The 20,712-nt window shown below is 35.3% G+C and overlaps 1 protein-coding gene across 4 annotated transcripts in view; it reads right to left on the bottom strand.

Annotated features, from left to right (window-relative positions):
• Positions 1 to 16,170, bottom strand: part of LOC128864458 (NPC intracellular cholesterol transporter 1) — a 52,824-nt gene extending 36,654 nt beyond the window's left edge. For 2 of the 4 annotated variants that reach the window (XM_054104123.1, XM_054104124.1), the window contains exon 1: positions 15,358 to 16,170. In XM_054104123.1, coding sequence (XP_053960098.1) covers positions 15,358 to 15,459 — 102 coding nt within the window. In that variant the 5' untranslated portion in view covers positions 15,460 to 16,170. The remainder of the gene's footprint in view (positions 1 to 15,357) is intronic. The other 2 variants (XM_054104122.1, XR_008454689.1) reach the window with 2 other exon arrangements.
• Positions 16,171 to 20,712: the final 4,542 nt, after the last annotated feature.

Genomic DNA, 20,712 nt, shown 5'->3' with positions numbered 1-20,712 from the left:
TATGTTGTTTCTTTTTTTTTCATTAAAATAAAATGAGAGGACACTTTTTTGTATTTAATCTTGAAAAATGAAATAAAGCAAAATAAATAAGAAATGAAATATGAACACTTTATGAAATATAGAACACTTAAAAATAATCGAATCTGTATCAAATAAGCTGTTAGTGACTGTATGTATGGTGTACAGCTTTAAACACTACCGGTTCATCAACAAACTGTATAATCCCAGACCAGATACTTAGAATTATCTCAGCAGCGCTATCAAAAACTCGAATATACACAGAAATCCTCAAATATTCATGGCGGAGACGAAATAAAATATAGCAGTTAAAAATATCTAAAAAAAATTGCAGACTCGCCCGAACCCTCACATGGCATGGGCATGGCATAAGAATATGTCAAAAAAATTTTAGAACATAAATTTAAGTATTTCTTATATTATAGATCGTCAACCGTGACGACTCTATTCTTTTCGTTAGAGCGCTGGTATAGTAACGTTGCCGACTTTAGACGCGTTTTTCTCAAAACTATATTTTTCGAATTGGCGTACACGATAACTCGAAAAGTTATTGACCGATCTCCCTGAAATTTTGCACACATCTTTTTTATGATATTACTTTCTATGCGAATTTACAATTTCGAAAATTTTTTGAAAAAATAATTTTTTCAAAGCAAAAATAGTAGGAAAAATCGCTCCAAGATTCATTGTTTTTTTTTTAAGCAAAATTTTTTTTTTTCCATTTGTTTTTAATTCATATAGAAATTATGACATTAATAAGCAACAAAATTTTTGGTTTTTTGTATTCAGATCACTGACGCCGATGCTACAATGCCCGCCGAGCCCCGAAGCCCCGCTGCGACCTTCCTGGAAGAATTGAGTGTACATCCGCCGTTTTAAATGATTAAAATAAAAAAAATTAAAAATTTCTATTATTTTAATGTATAAATAAACTGTATGCCAATTTTGAAAAAAATATATTGACTTCTTCATTTTAAATAATTTTAGTGAAAATCAGGGAAAATATGGCCGTTTACAGGTATCTGTCTCCTTAATTTCTGTTGTCCTGATCTTCTCGTGGAATATAGGGCCTGACTTTTCTATTCGTAAAATTCATTTTTTTATCACTTGACTGGGGTTCTGATTATAACTAATTTACGGGCTCTGGTTTTAAGCTTTTCAATTCAGCCATTCGATGAGACACTTTGATACTGCTTTTGTCATAAGAATCGCTACACCCTCTATGTGGTCTTCAATCTCCGGCTTGCCGCAGTAGACAAAACCGGTTTCATGAGCATTATCCGAAATTGTTCCGTTTCAATTTCATCTGGCTCCTTTAATGGCAAGGATATCAGTTTTGTACCGAAGCATTTTATTTCAAAGTTGGTCCTACCCGGCTACCTATTCAAAAACTATTGCAACTCAAAAAATTTCGCAATACCTTAATTTTAATTATGGCCAAACAATAACCTCTTATCTCTACAAGCATTCATTCATTTCTTGATAAGTATGGATGTGACACCACACTTTTACATTTTACATGGAGTTCATTCATTGCTTACGAAGAGCAATAAATATAAGAGTTTATATTTGTGAAGAATTGAAGCATTTAACTGTCAAGTTTGACTGACACCTTTTCATTTGCTCGAAAGACCGTGGTGAAAAGATTTTTTGAGATATGCTATTTAGCATAAGGATGATAGATACCAGGTTTGCTCGTTAGGTATGGTGAAAAAAAAAACTTTTGAGGGGAACTTGGGATTATACATCATTCATTTTGTGTTTCACAAAATTTAGCTTTAGCTATTAGCATTAGCAAATTAGACAGAATCAGCTGACGGCTGCAATGAGGATATGGGATGTGTTTAACAAAAATACTGAGATTGTGTTGGTGACATCAACACAAAAATCAACCAATGTCACTTCGTTGCTATCTGAACGACGACTGATTGAACGAGTGTGAAATGATCGTGAAAAATTCGGCTGAAATTCCCAAGTGACGAGGAAGCCAAAGTTCCCCTCACAATTTTCTTTTTCACCATAGCTAAATAGCAAACCTGGTAATCTATCATCCTTGCGAAAGGCTCTTGTTGTTGTTTGGAGAATACCGTTGAGGTGACAGCCCTGGGCCGGGTATAAATCCGGTTTGTTGTTGTTTGCTGTTGTTGAAATCCTTGATATGAACTGAAATTTTCTGTTTTCTTCTTCCTTACTCTTCAAAATTGTGAACGTTTTTTTAGTTTTTCCTTTATCGCTCCTTTTTAAGAACTTTTCGCTATCTTTTGAATGAGTTGGCAATCTTCTTATATGACTTCATTTTACAAATACACATAACAAGATATCAATTATACACGCAATGTATTTACAATGACATGGCTCATATCTATCAATCAAATGACAGTTAATTTGCATACAAAGCGAATGCATAAGGGGAAATCACTAGAGAGGTTGTTTGTTTTTTTTTTTCTTTCTCTTCGATGTATTGATTTCCAAAATATCAGTGGGATTGTTGTTGTTTTATTTGTTTGTTTACATTCAGATTGAAAATTGGACAAAATACATATATGAAAATTTTGTTTTTGTACCACTGCTATCATCTTGCCTGCAGCTGGAGAGATGCTTGAAAATTAAAAGAAAGTTCTTGTAAAAGCAAAGTGGGTACCTTTTTTCAAGTACCCACACGGTTGGTGTAAAACAGAGTTTGTTGCACGAAATTTTCAGGTAAAGAGAGGATACGGCGGATCACTTGAGGCTTTCAGATATTAAAACCTGTGGGGAAAGGAAGCATTGGTTGCTGGACGCTGTGTCATATCCTCCACTGTTGCAAATTACAAGCTCAAATTTTACTTCTCGCCCATTGCCCAGGAGTAAGTTATAAATCCGGCCAAAGATTTACGAATAATAATACTAATTTTATTCGAACACTTCAAACGATACTCTGGAAGGACTTTGTTTACATTTATTTATTAGATATAATCATTATGACAATTGAGCACACAAAGCAAAGATGAATTTTTTTGTTTTTGTACTACTGCTATCATCTTCAATAAATTCGCCTTGCGTATGGCCTCACGAAGATACTCGCATTGCAGAACGACATCCATATACATAAGCCATTATTTCTACGTCTATTAGAAAAAACAGCTGAAGACACATCTTGAAGACTTTCAACATAGCTACATCCGGTGGAAAACTGTATATTTCATTTAAAAGCGTTGATTTTTACTGTGCCACCGAAAATCTTGAAAATGCCGAATTAGAAACATCACCGGATGGAGACCAACAACAAATTCCAAAACTTGCTCATTCATTTCTTTCACTTTCTCTTTCCTTATAGAAAGGAAGGCCACTGAAAATTTTTAAAACGCCGAATTGGAAACATCACCGATGCAGCCCAACAACGAATACCAAAACTTGCTCACTCATTTCTTTCACTTCCTTTTTCGAAACCCAATAGTTAAAAATAAAAAGTAAGAATTTTTAGAGGTCTAACCGAAAAACGGCCGGAATAGGAACAGAGGTTTTTTTACATGGCAATGCTCGGCCACATTTTTTTCAAGAATTGGATCGATCAACGCATGACCTAAAAGAGGAAGAGTTCCTCTAATACGAAATCCAGAAAGATAAAAGAACGCGGCAGAAAAAAGTTTGAATAATACACATTGGACCATTTTCAAAATAAATGCCTTCGAAGTTGGTGAAGCGTCACCAATACGATGTTGAAAAATCTTAAACGCAGATATCCACTTCCACCGAAAGTATAAATATATCGATGTCTCGATATACATATAACTTACATCGCTAAAACAGTTATGAAATCATATACGGATGTGCAATCATAAACCGATTTCCCCGCACTTCAGTTATCATCACAACATTTTTATAAAATGCTTCACACCTATGTAAAGTGACATCAACAATTTTTTCATATAGCCATGCACCACAAATCATGACTCAATCAATCTTTCTTGTAAACCAGCTGTGTAAAGTAAGTTATTCTCGACGAGTTTAACATTAACTTCCAGCCCATCGAAAGTGCAAGGGCAGAAGTGAAGGCGAAAAATGATACCGCAACTTGACCCAAACAAAGCAAAAATCGTACGCATCACCATAAGAAATATAATATTATTGAATACGAAATCGAAAGCGGATGAGAGAGGAAATATACTGCATGTGGGTCGCAAAACCTTATCTTTGCATAACAAGTGCACTTTGATACAAACTTTCATAATTTGCACGTTTACTTGGATTTTCATAAAATGCCAGCTATAATTAAAAAATTATGACTCAAAAAGACGATATGCCTTACATGCATGCGCTTCTTCGCCATGCCATGCCATGCCATGCTGTGTTTGCATAACCAGACTTTAAGGCTGGCTGGTCTTTATATCGCGACACTATTGAAATTAGCTGCACCACGTAGTTACATGCCAATATGTAAAATAACAGTGTTCGACGCTTTATTCTATCACCAACTGTGGCAAATGTCACATGCGTCCAATTAGACAGTTCCTAATGTCCGTTAAGTTGGCCCCGCCATTTTTGAATTTCGTGTTTATTGAAATTGTGCTGCAATGTGCTATTCTTGTGCCGTATTGTGCCGCCAAAAGAAATTTTATATCTATTTTTTTTCTATTATTTTTTCAATTTTTAAATTATCAACCGTTAAGCTGGCCCCGCCATTTTCTCCGATCTGGAAAAATTAAGAAGCACTGAGTTCTGTTCGACTTGTGCTGTTTTGTGCCACTTTTTGTTTTCTCGTAATTGCCAAAATAACAGTGAAAAATTTTTTTTTTGTTTTTTCGAAACACACAAAAATTTTTTTTTGCGCAAAAATTACTTGTGCTGTATTGTGCTATGCCTGTGTAATATTTTTGCCCTCTAGCGTTTTTTTCTAAGACGTCAAATTAATGGAGAAAAATTGAAAAAATGATTTTTGGGAATATAAAAATACAATGTAAATACATTTTTATTTTGATTTATTAATTACATAAATGCACATGTGTGCATGTACTAATTTTTTAGGATATATAATAGATGATTTGGGATTTTTGCTGTCTCCATCAAATAGTAGCCAGCGCTCAAACATCGGGATGTAAGCGACATAATGTCCAATGACACCGAGTTTAAACGCTCCAACATATGCAACAACACCTGCAAGTGTATAAGTTTCTTCTTCAAGAGTCAAAACTGGTGGAATTTTATTTAGCGTAATCTGTTCGCGACTTCCCATGTCGGTATCAACCAATAGCGTTGGTCCATACTTTCGTGACATGGTTTGAGTTTGGCTGCAACACTTGCGATTAAATATACTATTACGGATTGCCTTCTCAAGGTCTTTGAATCCTCCACATTTCATGTCGTTGTGATTGACGCCAACCACAGCGCTTGTGCGTTCTTCATGTTTACCACAAATTTGGCATATATGCGATATTGTACATGAGGGTGTCTTTGCAAAAACGGCAATTAAAAAGTTAGCAATATTGCTTTGTGCTTTAACTGTTATAATGTTTCCAGCTTCTGAACTTTTTGTTACTTCATGAAGGAGATATGCTCGTTGCTTAAAAAACTTAATCTTTTGTCCATCCTGGAGCAATATTTGCGCACACAAATGTATTGGGTTAGGATCGTTGTCAATAATTTCTTTATACGCTTTGTTATTTAATAAACATGTAGCCAAAATTTGACAAGTGCTGTCAAACGGGCACGTGTTTTTAACAATGAAAATCTTTTCCTTGTCATGGACATTTTGGCAATAGTTACCATTGATGATGACTGGTATCATCGTCGTTTTTGGTAGATCAGGGTCGAAATTTGGTCGTGGTTCACCGTACCTTCGAGGCCGCTTTGGTGCATTTTTGTTTCGCCAATTTGACTCATAGTTGAGATCAGATTCATCTGTTTGCTCGGATACCTCTGACATTTTATTATCACTGCAAATGATTTCAACATTTTCATTTTGTTCATTCAAGTCATTGACATTCTTTCTTTTATTAATATTTCTATTACAGATAGCATTCCAGTCTTCTACGTTATTGGCTTTATTGGTAATATCTTTAAATTTTTCATCGTTGTTATTAATATTACTTGTGTTTGGTTCGTCAAAATTATTTTCGTCGGAACCTATATTATCAACTTGTAACGTTGGATCATTGGTGCTATTTGCCAGCGCGCATTTTAATTTTCCTGAGAATGAAGAAAGATGATGGCAAATGAAATAGTCAGCTCTCATCGGCATCGAATAATCTTTAAGAATACGATTTTTTAAATCGTTGAATTCGGATTCGACGAATGCAGATGTTGGACGATCCGATCCATACTTAAATATCGGCGGCATTACTTCGGAAAACAAAGGAAAATATGGTAGTAACGATTTAAATTTTTTTGCGGCGTGGGTACACAAATATCCGTTTACGTTACTCGTCTCCTCTTCAACCGATATCATTTCCTCACATGAACTGTAGATATTTTTAACGTATAGAAAGATATTACTGTTCGACAGTTGTTCGTCATCACTTCCATCTTCTAAATACAGATCTGAATCCTTGCCATGTGAATTAAAATATTCATCGTCCAGTTTTGTCCCTCTAATTGATGCTGTTAAAAATTTTCGAGAATTCTCTGATGAACTGTCAGGTCCTATATTGGTGTTCAGCGCTGTGATAAATATGGCTTTTGCATGACTCTCTATGCCTTTCAGACACAATATATACAGAGACACATTTCTGACATTATAAAGGCTTTTTAGTACATTAAATTAATTTTTGCTAAAATTTAAAAGTGTGAGTCTTTCATTTACTAAAAAAAACGAAGAAAATGCCGTATGTTTTATGTTGATAGTGCAATTCTACGTAGACTTACAGCTGGAGTTCAGATGACGAAACATTGCATACAATTTTATAGCTCATCGAATAAAGTTTTTTGCACTTTCAATTCAGTGAGCTATAATGAGATATAAATGAGGAAACTACTTACCAAAGAAAAGAACGCGTTTTATTTTTAAGATTGTGATGTTAATTTGTTATCCAATTTTATAATTTCACCGATATAACGGTGCACAAAACAGAAAACTATTGACGCACGTCCACTCACTTGGACTGCTCGTTTGATACAGTTCGAAACAAAAGAGTACATGCCCCTCCAAGATGTCCAAGTATAGATGAAGACTGTGTATGCTTGTGTCATCTTGATAGCGTAGGTTTCCTTTTGGAAAAAAAACACTGCCGTATGTGTGCTAAATCTGTAGTGTTAGTGTTTTGTTTTGAAGTGTAAACTTTCAGGCGCGCCATATAATACACAAATATACCGGGTAGTGAACAAAACTGAGACGTGACACATTATTTTTTTAAGTTTTCTCCATAAATTTATCGCCTCAGAAAAAAACGCTAGAGGGCAAAAATATTACACAGGCATAGCACAATACAGCACAAGTAATTTTTTCGCAAAAAAATTTTTTTAATGTTTCGAAAAAACAAAAAATTTTAGAATATAAAAATTATTTTTCAATTTTTCTCCATTAATTAGATGTCTTAGAAAAAAACGCTAGAGGGCAAAAATATTACACAGGCATAGCACAATACAGCACAAGTAATTTTTTCGCAAAAAAAAATTTTTGTGTATTTCGAAAAAACAAAAAAAAAATTTTTCACTGTTATTTTGGCAATTACGAGAAAACAAAAAGTGGCACAAAACAGCACAAGTCGAACAGAACTCAGTGCTTCTTAATTTTTCCAGATCGGAGAAAATGGCGGGGCCAGCTTAACGGTTGATAATTTAAAAATTGAAAAAATAATAGAAAAAAAATAGATATAAAATTTCTTTTGGCGGCACAATACGGCACAAGAATAGCACATTGCAGCACAATTTCAATAAACACGAAATTCAAAAATGGCGGGGCCAACTTAACGGACATCAGTTCCTATTACACATACACCTATGTTCACAATATAGCAGCGCGACATATTGCAAATATTTGATTATTTATTAAGTTTTTATAAAATTTAAAAAACAAATTTTTATAAAAATGTTTAATAAATTTTTTATAAAATCTTTTTTTTTTTTTATAAATATTTTTTTTTTGTTTATAAATATTTTTTTTTATAAATATTTTTTTTGTTTATAAATATTTTTTTTTCTACATAAATATAAATTATTTTTATACAACTTACTCTTGCTATAAATTCTATGACAAATTTTACAAAGCAGACGGTAAGAACAAATTCACAGGGTGAAATACGGTACACTAGACAGGGCTAGTATACTGGGACCGCAGCCCTTGGTCGGGAATAAAAACCCGAGTCATTCCGGTAACGTAGAACCGGCTGCCATGGGAATGCCCCGACGATACCCCAATACCGACGATAAACAACCCCAGAATTTTGGGAGTCACCTTTGACAGCTTGCTCTCCTTCTCGGCGCACACAACCGCTATTGCAACGAGAGTACAGAATCGCAACAAGGTCCTCAAGTCGCTTGCCGGCAGCACTTGGAGCAAAGACAAAGAAATGCTGCTGTCGACTTTCAAAGCAATAGGCCGATCGGTTCTGAACTATGCCGCGCCTGTCTGGTCGCCTGGAACCAGTGATACGCAGTGGACGAAGCTTCAGACCTGCCAGAATACTGCCATCAGGACCGCGACAGGATGTCTCCTGATGTCCCCAATCCACCATTTGCACGACGAGGCGCACATGCTCCCGGTTAAGGAGCATAACAAAATGCTCGGCAAGCAGTTTCTGCTTGGGTGTCACCGTAGGCCTCACCCATGCAGACGCCTGCTCGAGCCTGAGCCACCTCCCAGGCACATCAGGAGACACTTCCTCAATTACGTGGACGAGATCCAGGAAAAAACGGACAGACCACTCCAGGATCAGACAGTATACAGACAGGCAATTAACGACATTCATCGGGAGACCCTTACCACCTTCCTAAGCTCCCGACCCCCGAATGCCGTTATCGGAGTCCAACCACCACCTATCGCAGACGAAGAGCTCCAGCTTCCTAGAGAGTCCCGCGTAATCTTGGCACAACTACGTTCTGGATATTGTAGCAGGTTAAACTCCTACCTATCCAGAATCGACCCCGACATACTAAACATATGTCCAGCATGTGAAGGTACCCCGCACGACAATAACCACCTCTTCACATGCCCCATCAAACCCACTCATCTAACACCTCTCTCCCTCTGGACCCAACCCGTCGAAACTGCCAGTTTCCTGGGTCTACCGTTAGATGAGCTAGACGAAGACGACCGGTAATTACACTACACTGACATTACAATGCCGTTATCGGAGTCCAACCACCACCTATCGCAGACGAAGAGCTCCAGCTTCCTAGAGAGTCCCGCGTAATCTTGGCACAACTACGTTCTGGATATTGTAGCAGGTTAAACTCCTACCTATCCAGAATCGACCCCGACATACTAAACATATGTCCAGCATGTGAAGGTACCCCGCACGACAATAACCACCTCTTCACATGCCCCATCAAACCCACTCATCTAACACCTCTCTCCCTCTGGACCCAACCCGTCGAAACTGCCAGTTTCCTGGGTCTACCGTTAGATGAGCTAGACGAAGACGACCGGTAATTACACTACACTGACAGGGCGAAGATACTGCTACAACAACAACAACAACAAATTCACAGCGAAAAGTTCCGTTATTTTTGCTTTTGCTCGTATGCTTTGTCTACTCATAAATTTAACTGAGTTTCGTGGCAAATTTCATTTGTAAACAATGAAGTGGGGAGCATCGAAGAGATTGCATTACTTAAATGAGATAAAAGTGCAAGTAAGATTTACAACTTGCTGAAAAAACTTAATATTTCGCGAATGTTTGTTTACCGCACGATCAATCGTTCTTCCCAAACGTCTGAAGTGACAGACATAGAAAGAAGTGGTCGTCCTCGCGTGGTTCGCACCAGTGCAACCATAAAAGCCATTCGAGTCATAAAAGCCTTCATCAGTGGCTCGCGGTCAACGGCCATGAAAATATTCGATTCACGGATGAGAAAATTTTTACAAAAAATGTTGTTCCAAGGGTCACATCTCTTAATTTCAGCGAAAAAGGGGTTAATACTGGCGTTAAAGTGTACCAGGAGGATGTCTTAGAAGGCGTGGTGAAGCAGTTGATCAGTACTCTTCCGTTCCAGCCCATGAGGCAAAAACGCCTCAGCAGTGGCTAAAACACGATATTTCTGGGTTCATAGCCGCAGAAGATTGGGCGTCTGGAAGCCCCGATCTGAATCTATTGGACTACTGTTTGTGGTCGGAATTTGAGAACATGCCCTGTCGAAGACCTCACGGAAATTTGGAGAGTCTCAAACAATCTTTAGTTCGAACAGCGACGTCAATATCCATTTAAACTGTGTGTGCTGCAATAGCCGTTTTTAATAAATAAGCCAAAACTCGCCAAAATATCACTCTTATCCTCAACTACGATCTATTAATGCATTTTTAGAAATAAATTTTACCAAAACGATAAGCGTATAACCCAACTCAGTTAAGTTGAAGTTCTTCTTCTGTTGGTGTGGATCTTGAATAGATCTCCAAGAGATTTTGATTTAGGTTGGATGTTGAAATCAACTCGTTTTTCCTTTCCCCTTTTTATTTATTTAAATAAGGTAGCACAAAATGTAACATAATCGGTTAAAATATCAGGTGATTCATAAGGCGCCCGCAAAATTTTCATTTCCTCGTGCATGAACGATACTGTATGCCAATGTATGTGTGTGGCGTAAACGGAAATGATTTTTTCTCTATTTATATATGTACACACATTCATATATTAACTTATAAAAAGGCTTTTCATGAAACTCTAAACCAGAATAGTAATTTATTTTATTTTATTTCACTTTTATTTAATTTTTTGTTCTTCTTTTGCTGAGCTTACATTTTATACATTATTCAGGCATCATATTACCTCGTCACACCGCGGCATATAAGAAATCTTTAATGATCTACTTCATATTTGCATTGTATAAATTTAAGAAATCGAAATAGTCGAATTACAAATTATTTAAGATCAGCAAAACCGAGACATTGCTGACGCCACAATTCACTTCGACTTAACCATGGACTGAAAACCAAATTTGTATATCCTAAAAACACGACAATTGCCAACTCGTGCATTCACCCATTAGCATTTTTTAGGAATGACAAGAAGTAACGGGCAATTACTTTGCATTGCTAAAACTTCTTGTTGCTGACATTTTTCAGGGGAAATTTCCAATAAGCGATTTAATATGCTTAAGATACGGGCATAAAGGGTACTGTGTGGCAATAGCTCATAGACTAAAAAGAAGAAATTCAAATGGATAAACTCAATGCATTGGCTTCGAATTCATGAGTATATATAATTGGTTTCAACAAAAAATTGTCACTTTTAAGCTATTTGGCGATAAAAAAATATTCTTCGACATCTCTATTAGTCTTCGGAATGACTCGTGTTTTCCGCGGGGGCAACCCCCCCCAGTGATCTGGCCTTATCTAGTGCACCGCACATATATTCTTGTGCTTTGCTTTTTATTACTATTATTTGCTGTGAACATCGGTAATGGAGAAAAATAGGGTAAGTTAGAACTAAGATTTTACACTATTTTATAACGATAATTATTCCTTTCATTCTGCAGCAGTAAAAAAAGTGACAGCTATTGGCAGCAGACCGGCGAAAGAGCGCTGATAGAGATATGGGGTGAAAAATCAACGAGTAACGTGGCTGCCCTAAAGCCGGCCACATACTTTTAGAAATGGTACAGGAGTTGCAGAATCAAGGATTTGTGTACCCGGATGTTGGAGGAAAAGACGAAAATGCACAACATGAGTGCACGATTCCCTTGAAGACAATTTTGTTTCTTTCACTATTCTTAAGGCTGCCTCTTCGACATAATATTTTTTTTTTAATTTTTTTGCCTTCATTACTATGAAATAACTTTTTTCTGGTTATTATTTAACGTTTGTTAACTTTATTTCCTTGTGTTTGTTAACATTTTCAATAAAAATGAGGGAAGACAACGGTTTGTTCGTTATGCGCAAATGAATTGTGTTTAGAAACCGGCATTAACACCGGTAATAATGTCAGCCTTGAAATCCTACGGAGAATCTCTCTCGCTAACAAGAGCTACTTTCAACTAAGTAAACAGTAAATTCCTCTCTCGCAGAACAAAACTAACACTTTATAAGGCTCTCATCGTGCCCGTCCAAACGTATGGAGCAGAAGCTTATATATACATAATTGGGGCGAACACCCTTTTTTGGATGTTTGATCGAACCCTCCTCCTGTTTGGGGCGTGCGTCTTGATGTTGTTCCACAAATGGAGGGGCCTACAGTTTCAAGCCGACTCCAAACGGCAGATATTTTTTATGAGGAGCTTTTTTCATGGCAGAAATACACTCGGAGGTTTGCCATTGCCTGCCGACCGGGCGACCGCTATTACAAAAAAACTGTTTCTTCATTTTGGTGTTTCGCCGATATTCGAACGTACGTTCTGCGAATTTCGAGTCACGCATCAACCCATTCGGCTACGGCGGCGGAGCAGAAGCTTGGACAATGGCAATATCCGATGAGGCGTCCTTGGATTGTTTGAGAGAAAGATTCTGGGGAAGATTTTTAGACCTTTGCCGTTGGCCACGGCGAGTATCGTAGGCGATGAATAATGAGTTGTATGAGCTTTACGACGCCATAGGCATAGCGCAGCGAATAAAGATACAGTGGCTTCGTTGGCTAGGTCATGTTATTCGAATGGATACAAACGCTTTGGCTCTGAAAGTATTCTATGCGGTATCAAATGGTGGTAGCAGAAGAAGAAGGAGAATACATCCTTATCCTTGATAGAAGAAATAAAAAAAATCTGATGAAAATTGGATAGTTTATATATTCGTTACAGGTTAAAGGCTCAAATCTACACTATATGACACTCCACAAATAGGAAGAGGAGTTCAGAGGAGGAGGAGGCCAAACACCTACCAGAAGTAGTCGCTCTAATTATTTCTTTATTTATTTTTTTATATTATATATTTTAAAGAAAAAGTAAAAAATTGCGTTTTTCGCCTTAAAATATTTCTTAAAAAATAACTTATAAAAAACTCTAAAAAGAAATTAGTATTAATAAAAAAATGTGATCTTCGTAGTTTGGAGATCATATTACAATATATAAGAAGAAAATAGTGGCAGTTCTGAATTGAATTTTTTTAGGTAAACTAAACCGTCTAATCTAATTATTCCCAAAGCTATCGGGCTAATGTACTCTCATAAAACAGATTTTCACAGGCCAAGGCGGGGTTAACCCACAGCGTTACATAAATTACTGCCTTTCGAGAACAAGTGATAAAAGGAATTTTGCGCTTACTGAAGAAAATATTTTATATTTAGTTACTGCAACCATTGTTCATTCAATATTTCTTCACAAAAAGATAAGGCCACAAAAGTTTCTTAATAATCCAAGCAAAAGTAAACCGAGAGCATATATTGGTTGGCTAAACAGTTCGACCGTCAACCCTAATTAAACCTTCTGCATGAAGTACATTGTACATAAAGTGCATTGTTTGTTTCCTTTTTTTACGATTTTTCACAAACTCTTCTTATCAGCTTCAACACGATTTATCGATATACAGAAATAGCCTATTTTTGATGCTACCGGAGTGGACCTCATTCCCATCAGTGCTGTGTCTGAATGGTTTGACGGTGTGAAGGAATGATATCCACAGCAGTGAAAATGAACAATATTCCGAATAGCTTTCTATCTGTATGGCTTTGGGTGGGGGATGTTTTTCAAAAATGAGAAAACAGAAAATAATTTTTTTTTTTAAAAACAAAAATTATTATTTTTTTTTAATTCGTCTTAACTCAAAAAAATATTTTTTTCTCAATTCGCCTTAAAGCTCCAACATGGCGAAAATCACAGAAATCATTCCCACGACATTCGATTTCATGTTGCCGAAACGATCCCCTTACTTGTATACAACATGCCGCTACAACAACACACGGATAATTATAGACTTAAAGAAGCATCCAGATAAACCGGCACAAAGAATAGTTAAAGCCCTAAACTTAAAATTAAGCAGCAGGACTGTGCAAGGAAAGGTTTGTGCCAATGGACTAAGAAGTTATAACGCAGCTAAAAGCCATTTATTACATGAAAAAATCAATGAAAACGTTTTTAATTTGCTGTCAGTGAAGAGTTTGGCGACTGTATAAATAATTTCGCATGAATCTAAATGTGAAATATTCAGACGGAAGCGATAAGATCCGTCACATTGTCCAAGTACACTTAAGCTTGGCGAAAATATTTTTCGCTTGTGGAGATATTATTCTGGATTCTGCACCTGAAAAATAGCGTAATGCACCGATGTAGGTATGTTGTAAAATGTACTCGAAAGTGTAATGCTTCCCCATGAAGTGTAGGAAATGCCACTTTCATGGTAATTTCAAAAAGCAAACCACAAAACTAGCAGGAAATGAGATCGCAACTGAAAAATTAATGTTCTCAATCGTCTTGATCCAATAATAAATTTCTAGGATATAGCAGGACGAGGATAGACAAAAATAAGCTAATTGAAATTGTAAAAGAAGACTGGTTAAGTATTCATCGATAAGACATAAATAGCTTTATGGAACTGTTATGCCAATTTTACCGGCTATGGAGTTGCATACGAAAAATAATGGTTAAAATATTAAATAATAATAAAATAAAATATAATAATAAAATAAAATATAATAATAAAATAAAATATAATAATAAAATAAAATATAATATTAAATTGATATATAATAATAAAATATTAAGTAATAATAACTAGTCCAATATATTTAGTCGCACTGTATATTTTATAGGTGCAATTTTTATCGTATATGATGTCATAAATTCTACGATTGCTTTCTTAAAATAACTATTTCTTTTATTTATTTTTATTATTCAGAATAATATTTGCCAGTACAAAATATAATAGTGCCAGTTCAATTTGTTTTGTACGACACTGTATATGTATATATGCGCACGTAAATGTAATTACAATTTAAGAAACATTTGTTATTTTTTAAATGTCAATAATTTAAGCCAATAATTTGAATTCCGGCCGATAATATCACAACAATTTGAAAAGTGTGTTTGGAAATTGTTAAAACCTGATTGTCATACAAGTCACACGGTCTATTACACATCATAGCGCAGCACCTTTTTTTTTTTTTTTTGCGACATTAAATACATTTGCGTCTACTCACGTCATCTTGTCGTGTATTTTTCGGTGGATCTTAGCCTTAGTTAGTAACTATCCTATACAAATGGCTATTTGAATATGTGTAGGCACATATTTTTATATTTTCCAAATATTTTTACTATACTACTATTTAATTAATATTTACTCACTTGCAGGCTTCCAACGAAGAGATTCGCCAGCACAGCAAAAAATATAATATAATAACCCCTTTCGATGCGACATCTGCCTTTTCTTTGTACAACTTGCTCCATAGTAATTTGCACTTTCACACCTCTGTTTTTTTTAAACACGGAGCACCCGCCGGTATTCCACACGGCAGCAAAACTCCGCGGATATTAGTATCGCCTCAATGTAATGACCAAATACGTTACTTTAACTGCGCTCTTATTGGATGCAACGGAGGTCAACGTAATATGTGAATTGCATACAAATTCCGTTAACTACATACATACAAAGGCCCGCGTACCTATGTTTATACACCTGTCAGTGCCCTGATGTCAACATACAAACAAGATTATGTTAGTATCCTACGCTTAATTTAATATAACCGAAGAATGTAGGAATGGTGTTTGTCGGTCCACAATTTTTTCTTTCCCCAATTTTTGAGTTTGGGGTTTTTTTCAGTCTCGATATGCGATAAAATACTTAAAAACGAAATTAAATTATATTTTTTCCGTCCATGAAAATTCCATACACGAAAAAATTACTTGCACAAATCGATAATTTGCGAGGTCGCAATTTGCGTAGCACTTATTTAAACACTCCGATTTGCAACTGGATATAATCGATTGAAGGACTATCCGAAAGTATTTTATATTTGCTAACACTTTTCAAAATTTTTTAAAAGCATTTTGCAATAGAATTGAGAAAAAAATCACATCAATTACTGACTCTGTAATTATGAACCAAAGAGCAGCTAATAACCAAAACGTTTGCTTTTATCATCCGAAACTCTTATTGTGAACGAATTCACCACGACTTTTGCTGATTGGCTGAATAAAGAAATGTCAAAGCAAATGTTGCCATACTAATAAAATCTTTTTCAGTTGACTGTGTGATAAAATCAACTTGAATAGCCGACACGGTAAGCAGGAAGGAGTGCTGTTAACTTTAGTGTGATGCCACAAGGTATAATGAATTACTTAATGAAACAATGTAACTCTTCAACTGTGATGTCAGTTCTAGAGGATAATTGTCAAACGAAGCAAAATGTAATTTAGAAAACAGAGAGTATGAAGATGTAGCAGAGTTTTTCCATGTCGTGAAAAATATTGTTATACAGTCATGTGCTAGAAATCTGGCAATTTTATTATGAAGTCGTATTTGCAAATCGCACGAATTAGTTTGAGGTGTATTGAAATTCACGCGATTTCAATGAAGTTCGAATATAAAACCGAAATAGCTGACTGTCAAAAATCTCTATTTAATTTTGAAATGAAGATTTACTTTAAAATTAACCTTATTATTATTCATATTTTTTGTTGGTTATTATTATTGCAAAATATCTTGGGAAAATTGAACAATGTCTTCTAAGAGACCACTCCAATCCTTTGGATATTCCAGAGCCCTTGTAAGTAAGTGCATATAAAAAGCTATCTTCACAACAATAACGTACGCTATCTTTTTCCAGCTTTCGTATTACAGGATACAAAAAAAAAAACTTTGGATAGCATTGTTTACGATCTTAAGACTTTAATAAACCCTTAGTCCATACTTGTTGATTTTGCTTTTCCAAACATTTTCTCAAGGGTGAAACTCTAACGCCTTTTTCGATTTTTTCAATCATTTTCACATTTTTTTCTTTAAAGAACGAAATTTCTTGAAGGCATAACACAGCCCACATCCAATTAGCTAGCTTAAACGGCCTACTTTTGGAATAGCAGGAAGATCTCCCTTTTGCACACGCCTTGGGGGCAGCCTCTTTCTATCGCTTCGGACTCGTTATAAGATGCCACTTTCTTGCCAGTTCATCAGCTTTCTCATTTCCTTCTATGTTCCTATGGCTAGGATCTCTCGCTCTTTCTTTGTCTGAGCAAAGCAAACGAACGGCAACATTCGACATCTTGCTCTCTCCTACTTAAGTGAGCGTATATATGTATGTATATGGGCATATGTACATATATAAATTCACGTATTTGTATTTGCATATGCCTTCTTATTGATTATTATTAATTTGATTTACTTGAAGAATTTAAAATAAAACCAAGTTTGTTAATAATACCTGTTGATTTAATATTATTATTATTATTAATTTTTTTATTATATATGAAGGAAAAAATTTATGGTGATATTTACCATATACCTTATAAGATATGTTGTATACTAATATATGTATATAAACATGCATATACATATACAATTTCGCGCAATTTTCAAAAAGAACAAATCTATATGTAAAGATGCATACAAGTCATATGGACATATCAAATATACGAATCTATTCCGTACGCAAGCAAATGTAAACTAATGTGCTTGAACTGCAAGCGAGAGCGCGGAACGAACGGCAAAGAGCACAATCGGCCCCCGCGTTCGGCAACGTTCGACATCTGGCTCTGTCCTACTTGAGTGAGCATATATATGTATGTATATGCGCATTTGTATATAAATTCACATAATTGTATTTGCATATACCTTCTTCCTGTGTGCATGGTAATGAACCATTTCTCTGTTGAGAATAGGACGATGATAGAAAAAGTAGGAAATGAAAGGGAGTGTTTCGAGTGTAAAGTGTCTTGAAAAAGGCAAATCGATGATGGTGCCTCTTAGTGTTGTTGACTTATTAACGTCTGATGCACAATCGAAATTGAACATATTTTTCATGAATTTGAAAAATATTTCGTCATTTTTCACGTTTGTGTAAATGTAACTTGACCTATTCCATTGCAATTCCATTTACCTTCTCTCCTATATCCATACAAAATATCTATCAAACAAACAAAATTAAAATTGTTTTGAAAATTGCAACCATTCCATCAATATTTTCTTAAGACGTGGTCACGTTAAACTATCGTCAGTAAACCGACTTTACAGACAACCTCTTTTTTGTTGTTAGGCGTAGTTGTAAGTCTATTGGTAACAGGTAGAGCATCACATTTAGTGGCTCTACTGGACAGGATTTCATAGCTCCAGTTATTCATGCGCAGACAGCTCATTGTACGCATGTTAGCCGCTTAACGTTGTATTGTCTGATAGTACTGATTATTTTTCATGTTTTTTTTTGTTGCTTTTGAAGTTTTGTTCACTACTTAGAATACTTCATGTAAAAATTTTATTGTTCGCAATAGCGAGGTGCTCACTATATCGGGAGTTCACTATATCCAGATAAAACAGTATGCTATTTAGTTGGAACTGTTCTTATGGAACTTATGTTCTTATCATTGGTAGAAATCAATGAGGGATATGCCTTTATTATGAAAGTTAAGTCAGATATTAAGAAAGTAACAGTTTTTTAGGTATTGCAAAAGTTGAATTCTGAAAAAATTAGACATCTAAATCGTCATTAACCCCGGATGTATGTAGTTAGTATAGCATCAGTTCTTTTCAAGAAATTAAATGTATCGGGTGCTCCTTTAGCTGCATGATAACTATCGATATCGATAGCAATGGTTTGACAGCTTAGAATGGCAAACTGTGTTGATATTTCTATTCAGTAAGGTTTGGCAAGTCATCATGACTCATATAAGCCGAAACAACGCTACCACATTGTGGAAATTTACTTAAAAAAAAAAAAGTAATCTTTTCGCGAAGTCCATAGAGCACTACAGGCTTCTTTTGATATGAGGAAGGAGCTGCATTTACGACAAATGGCGAGCGCTATCGAGTCATGCTGACTAAATTTTTGTTTCCAAAAATTAATCAGTTAAATATACGACATTTGGATTTATCGGAAAAAGTAGCCAAACATTGTACTGATCGAATGGACCATGTAACATGTAGGCGCGATGGACATATGCCGGATATCATATTCAAAAAAACAAATGCTTTGAAATTATCTTCTTCTTCTTCTGTTTCTTCTTTTTCTTCTCCTTCTTCTTCTCCTTAATTGGCGCGATAACCGCTTACGCGATTTTGGCCGAGTTTAATAAAGGCGCCAGCCGTTTCTTTCTTGTGCTAACCGGCGCCAGTTGGATACAAAAAGTGAAGTTAAGTCCTTCTCCACCTGATCTGTCCAATGTAGAGGGCGGCTTCCTCAAATATCTATTGAAATTATCCACCAAATTATAATAAAAAATTCCTTCCGATAATGTTTCTGCTTTTCATTATCATTTTGAGTTCGGAAGCTCTTCAAAAAATACCCGTTAATTAAACTTCCTATTAAAAGTATATGCAAAATTTTTAAATCAGACTTCGAGTATTTCGCATCACTTTAAAATAATTTTAAAAAAATTGCATTTTTCTACAATATATAAGTAAGTTACAAAAAAAAAAACAGTTTTACTTTACGTTTCTTATTTGAAGACAAACTATGATTTTTAAGGAACTGAATTAGAACTTGCTGATAAAACTTTAACTGATAATTTCCAAGTTAGAAGCACATAACCAAAAATATAGAAAATCTATTTTTAACGAAATTTATCGTCCCCTTAGTATTAAAATAGCCTATAAATTTTTTTATGTTTTGAGAAAATGAATTTCGAACTTTTTGTCGAAAGTAGCTCTCACTCAAATCTCGTTATGTCTGTAAATATTTATTATTTTTTGACTGACGTTTTGACCTACTTTGTGGAACTAGAATTTGACAAAATTTTGACCACATATAAAATCGACGATGGAGAATCCAAAAATTCAATAAAAAAATAATACCCTATGAGCACATAGGCTATTCTTATACTAAGGGGACGTTATGATCTATTAAAAAAATATAAAAATTTAAGGTGGCTCAAGTTTTATTTGCTCTGCCTTTTGTTGTATTATCTGTTACTCGAATGAGAACCAACAAAAATCACCCATCATTAACTTCTACGAAAAGCCTTGTTAGCGATTTTTCGTGGCCTTTATTGGCTGGTGAAAGGGAGGCATGCGTGCACGTACATATGTGTATATGCACGTAATTACAATTTCTAAAGCAATGACATTGAAAAAGTCTTTAAATTCTCGAAAAAATATTTTGTGAAACAATTTAATATTGGGAGAATATAGTACATACTCGTACATACATACATATGTACATAGATTCCCGACTCGTGCTTAGAAAAGTGTTCCTCTACATACAATCTCTTAATTTTTAAAGCTAACATTTTGAAATATTTTATTGCAATTTCACAACTAAAACCCTGTATTTTTACACCGTTCCTATTTCATCTGAGAAATTCATTAACGCTGTCTGTAATGTAATTATGTATCACAGGTCATTATCAATAGCTTCCGCTAAATGTATTGGACACAACTGACTTCTCTTTATCTCTTTCGAAAAATGGGTTACTCTTCTACCATTCTTTCAAACTAAGTTCAACGAAGTACATTCTACGCTTCTCTCTCAATCAAACCATATGAATACACACATA

Source organism: Anastrepha ludens, chromosome 5, assembly GCF_028408465.1.
Source record: "Anastrepha ludens isolate Willacy chromosome 5, idAnaLude1.1, whole genome shotgun sequence".
Taxonomy (NCBI): Eukaryota; Metazoa; Arthropoda; class Insecta; order Diptera; family Tephritidae; genus Anastrepha; species Anastrepha ludens.
Note: the sequence above shows the minus strand (reverse complement) of the source record. Positions and strands in the feature narration are given on the sequence as shown.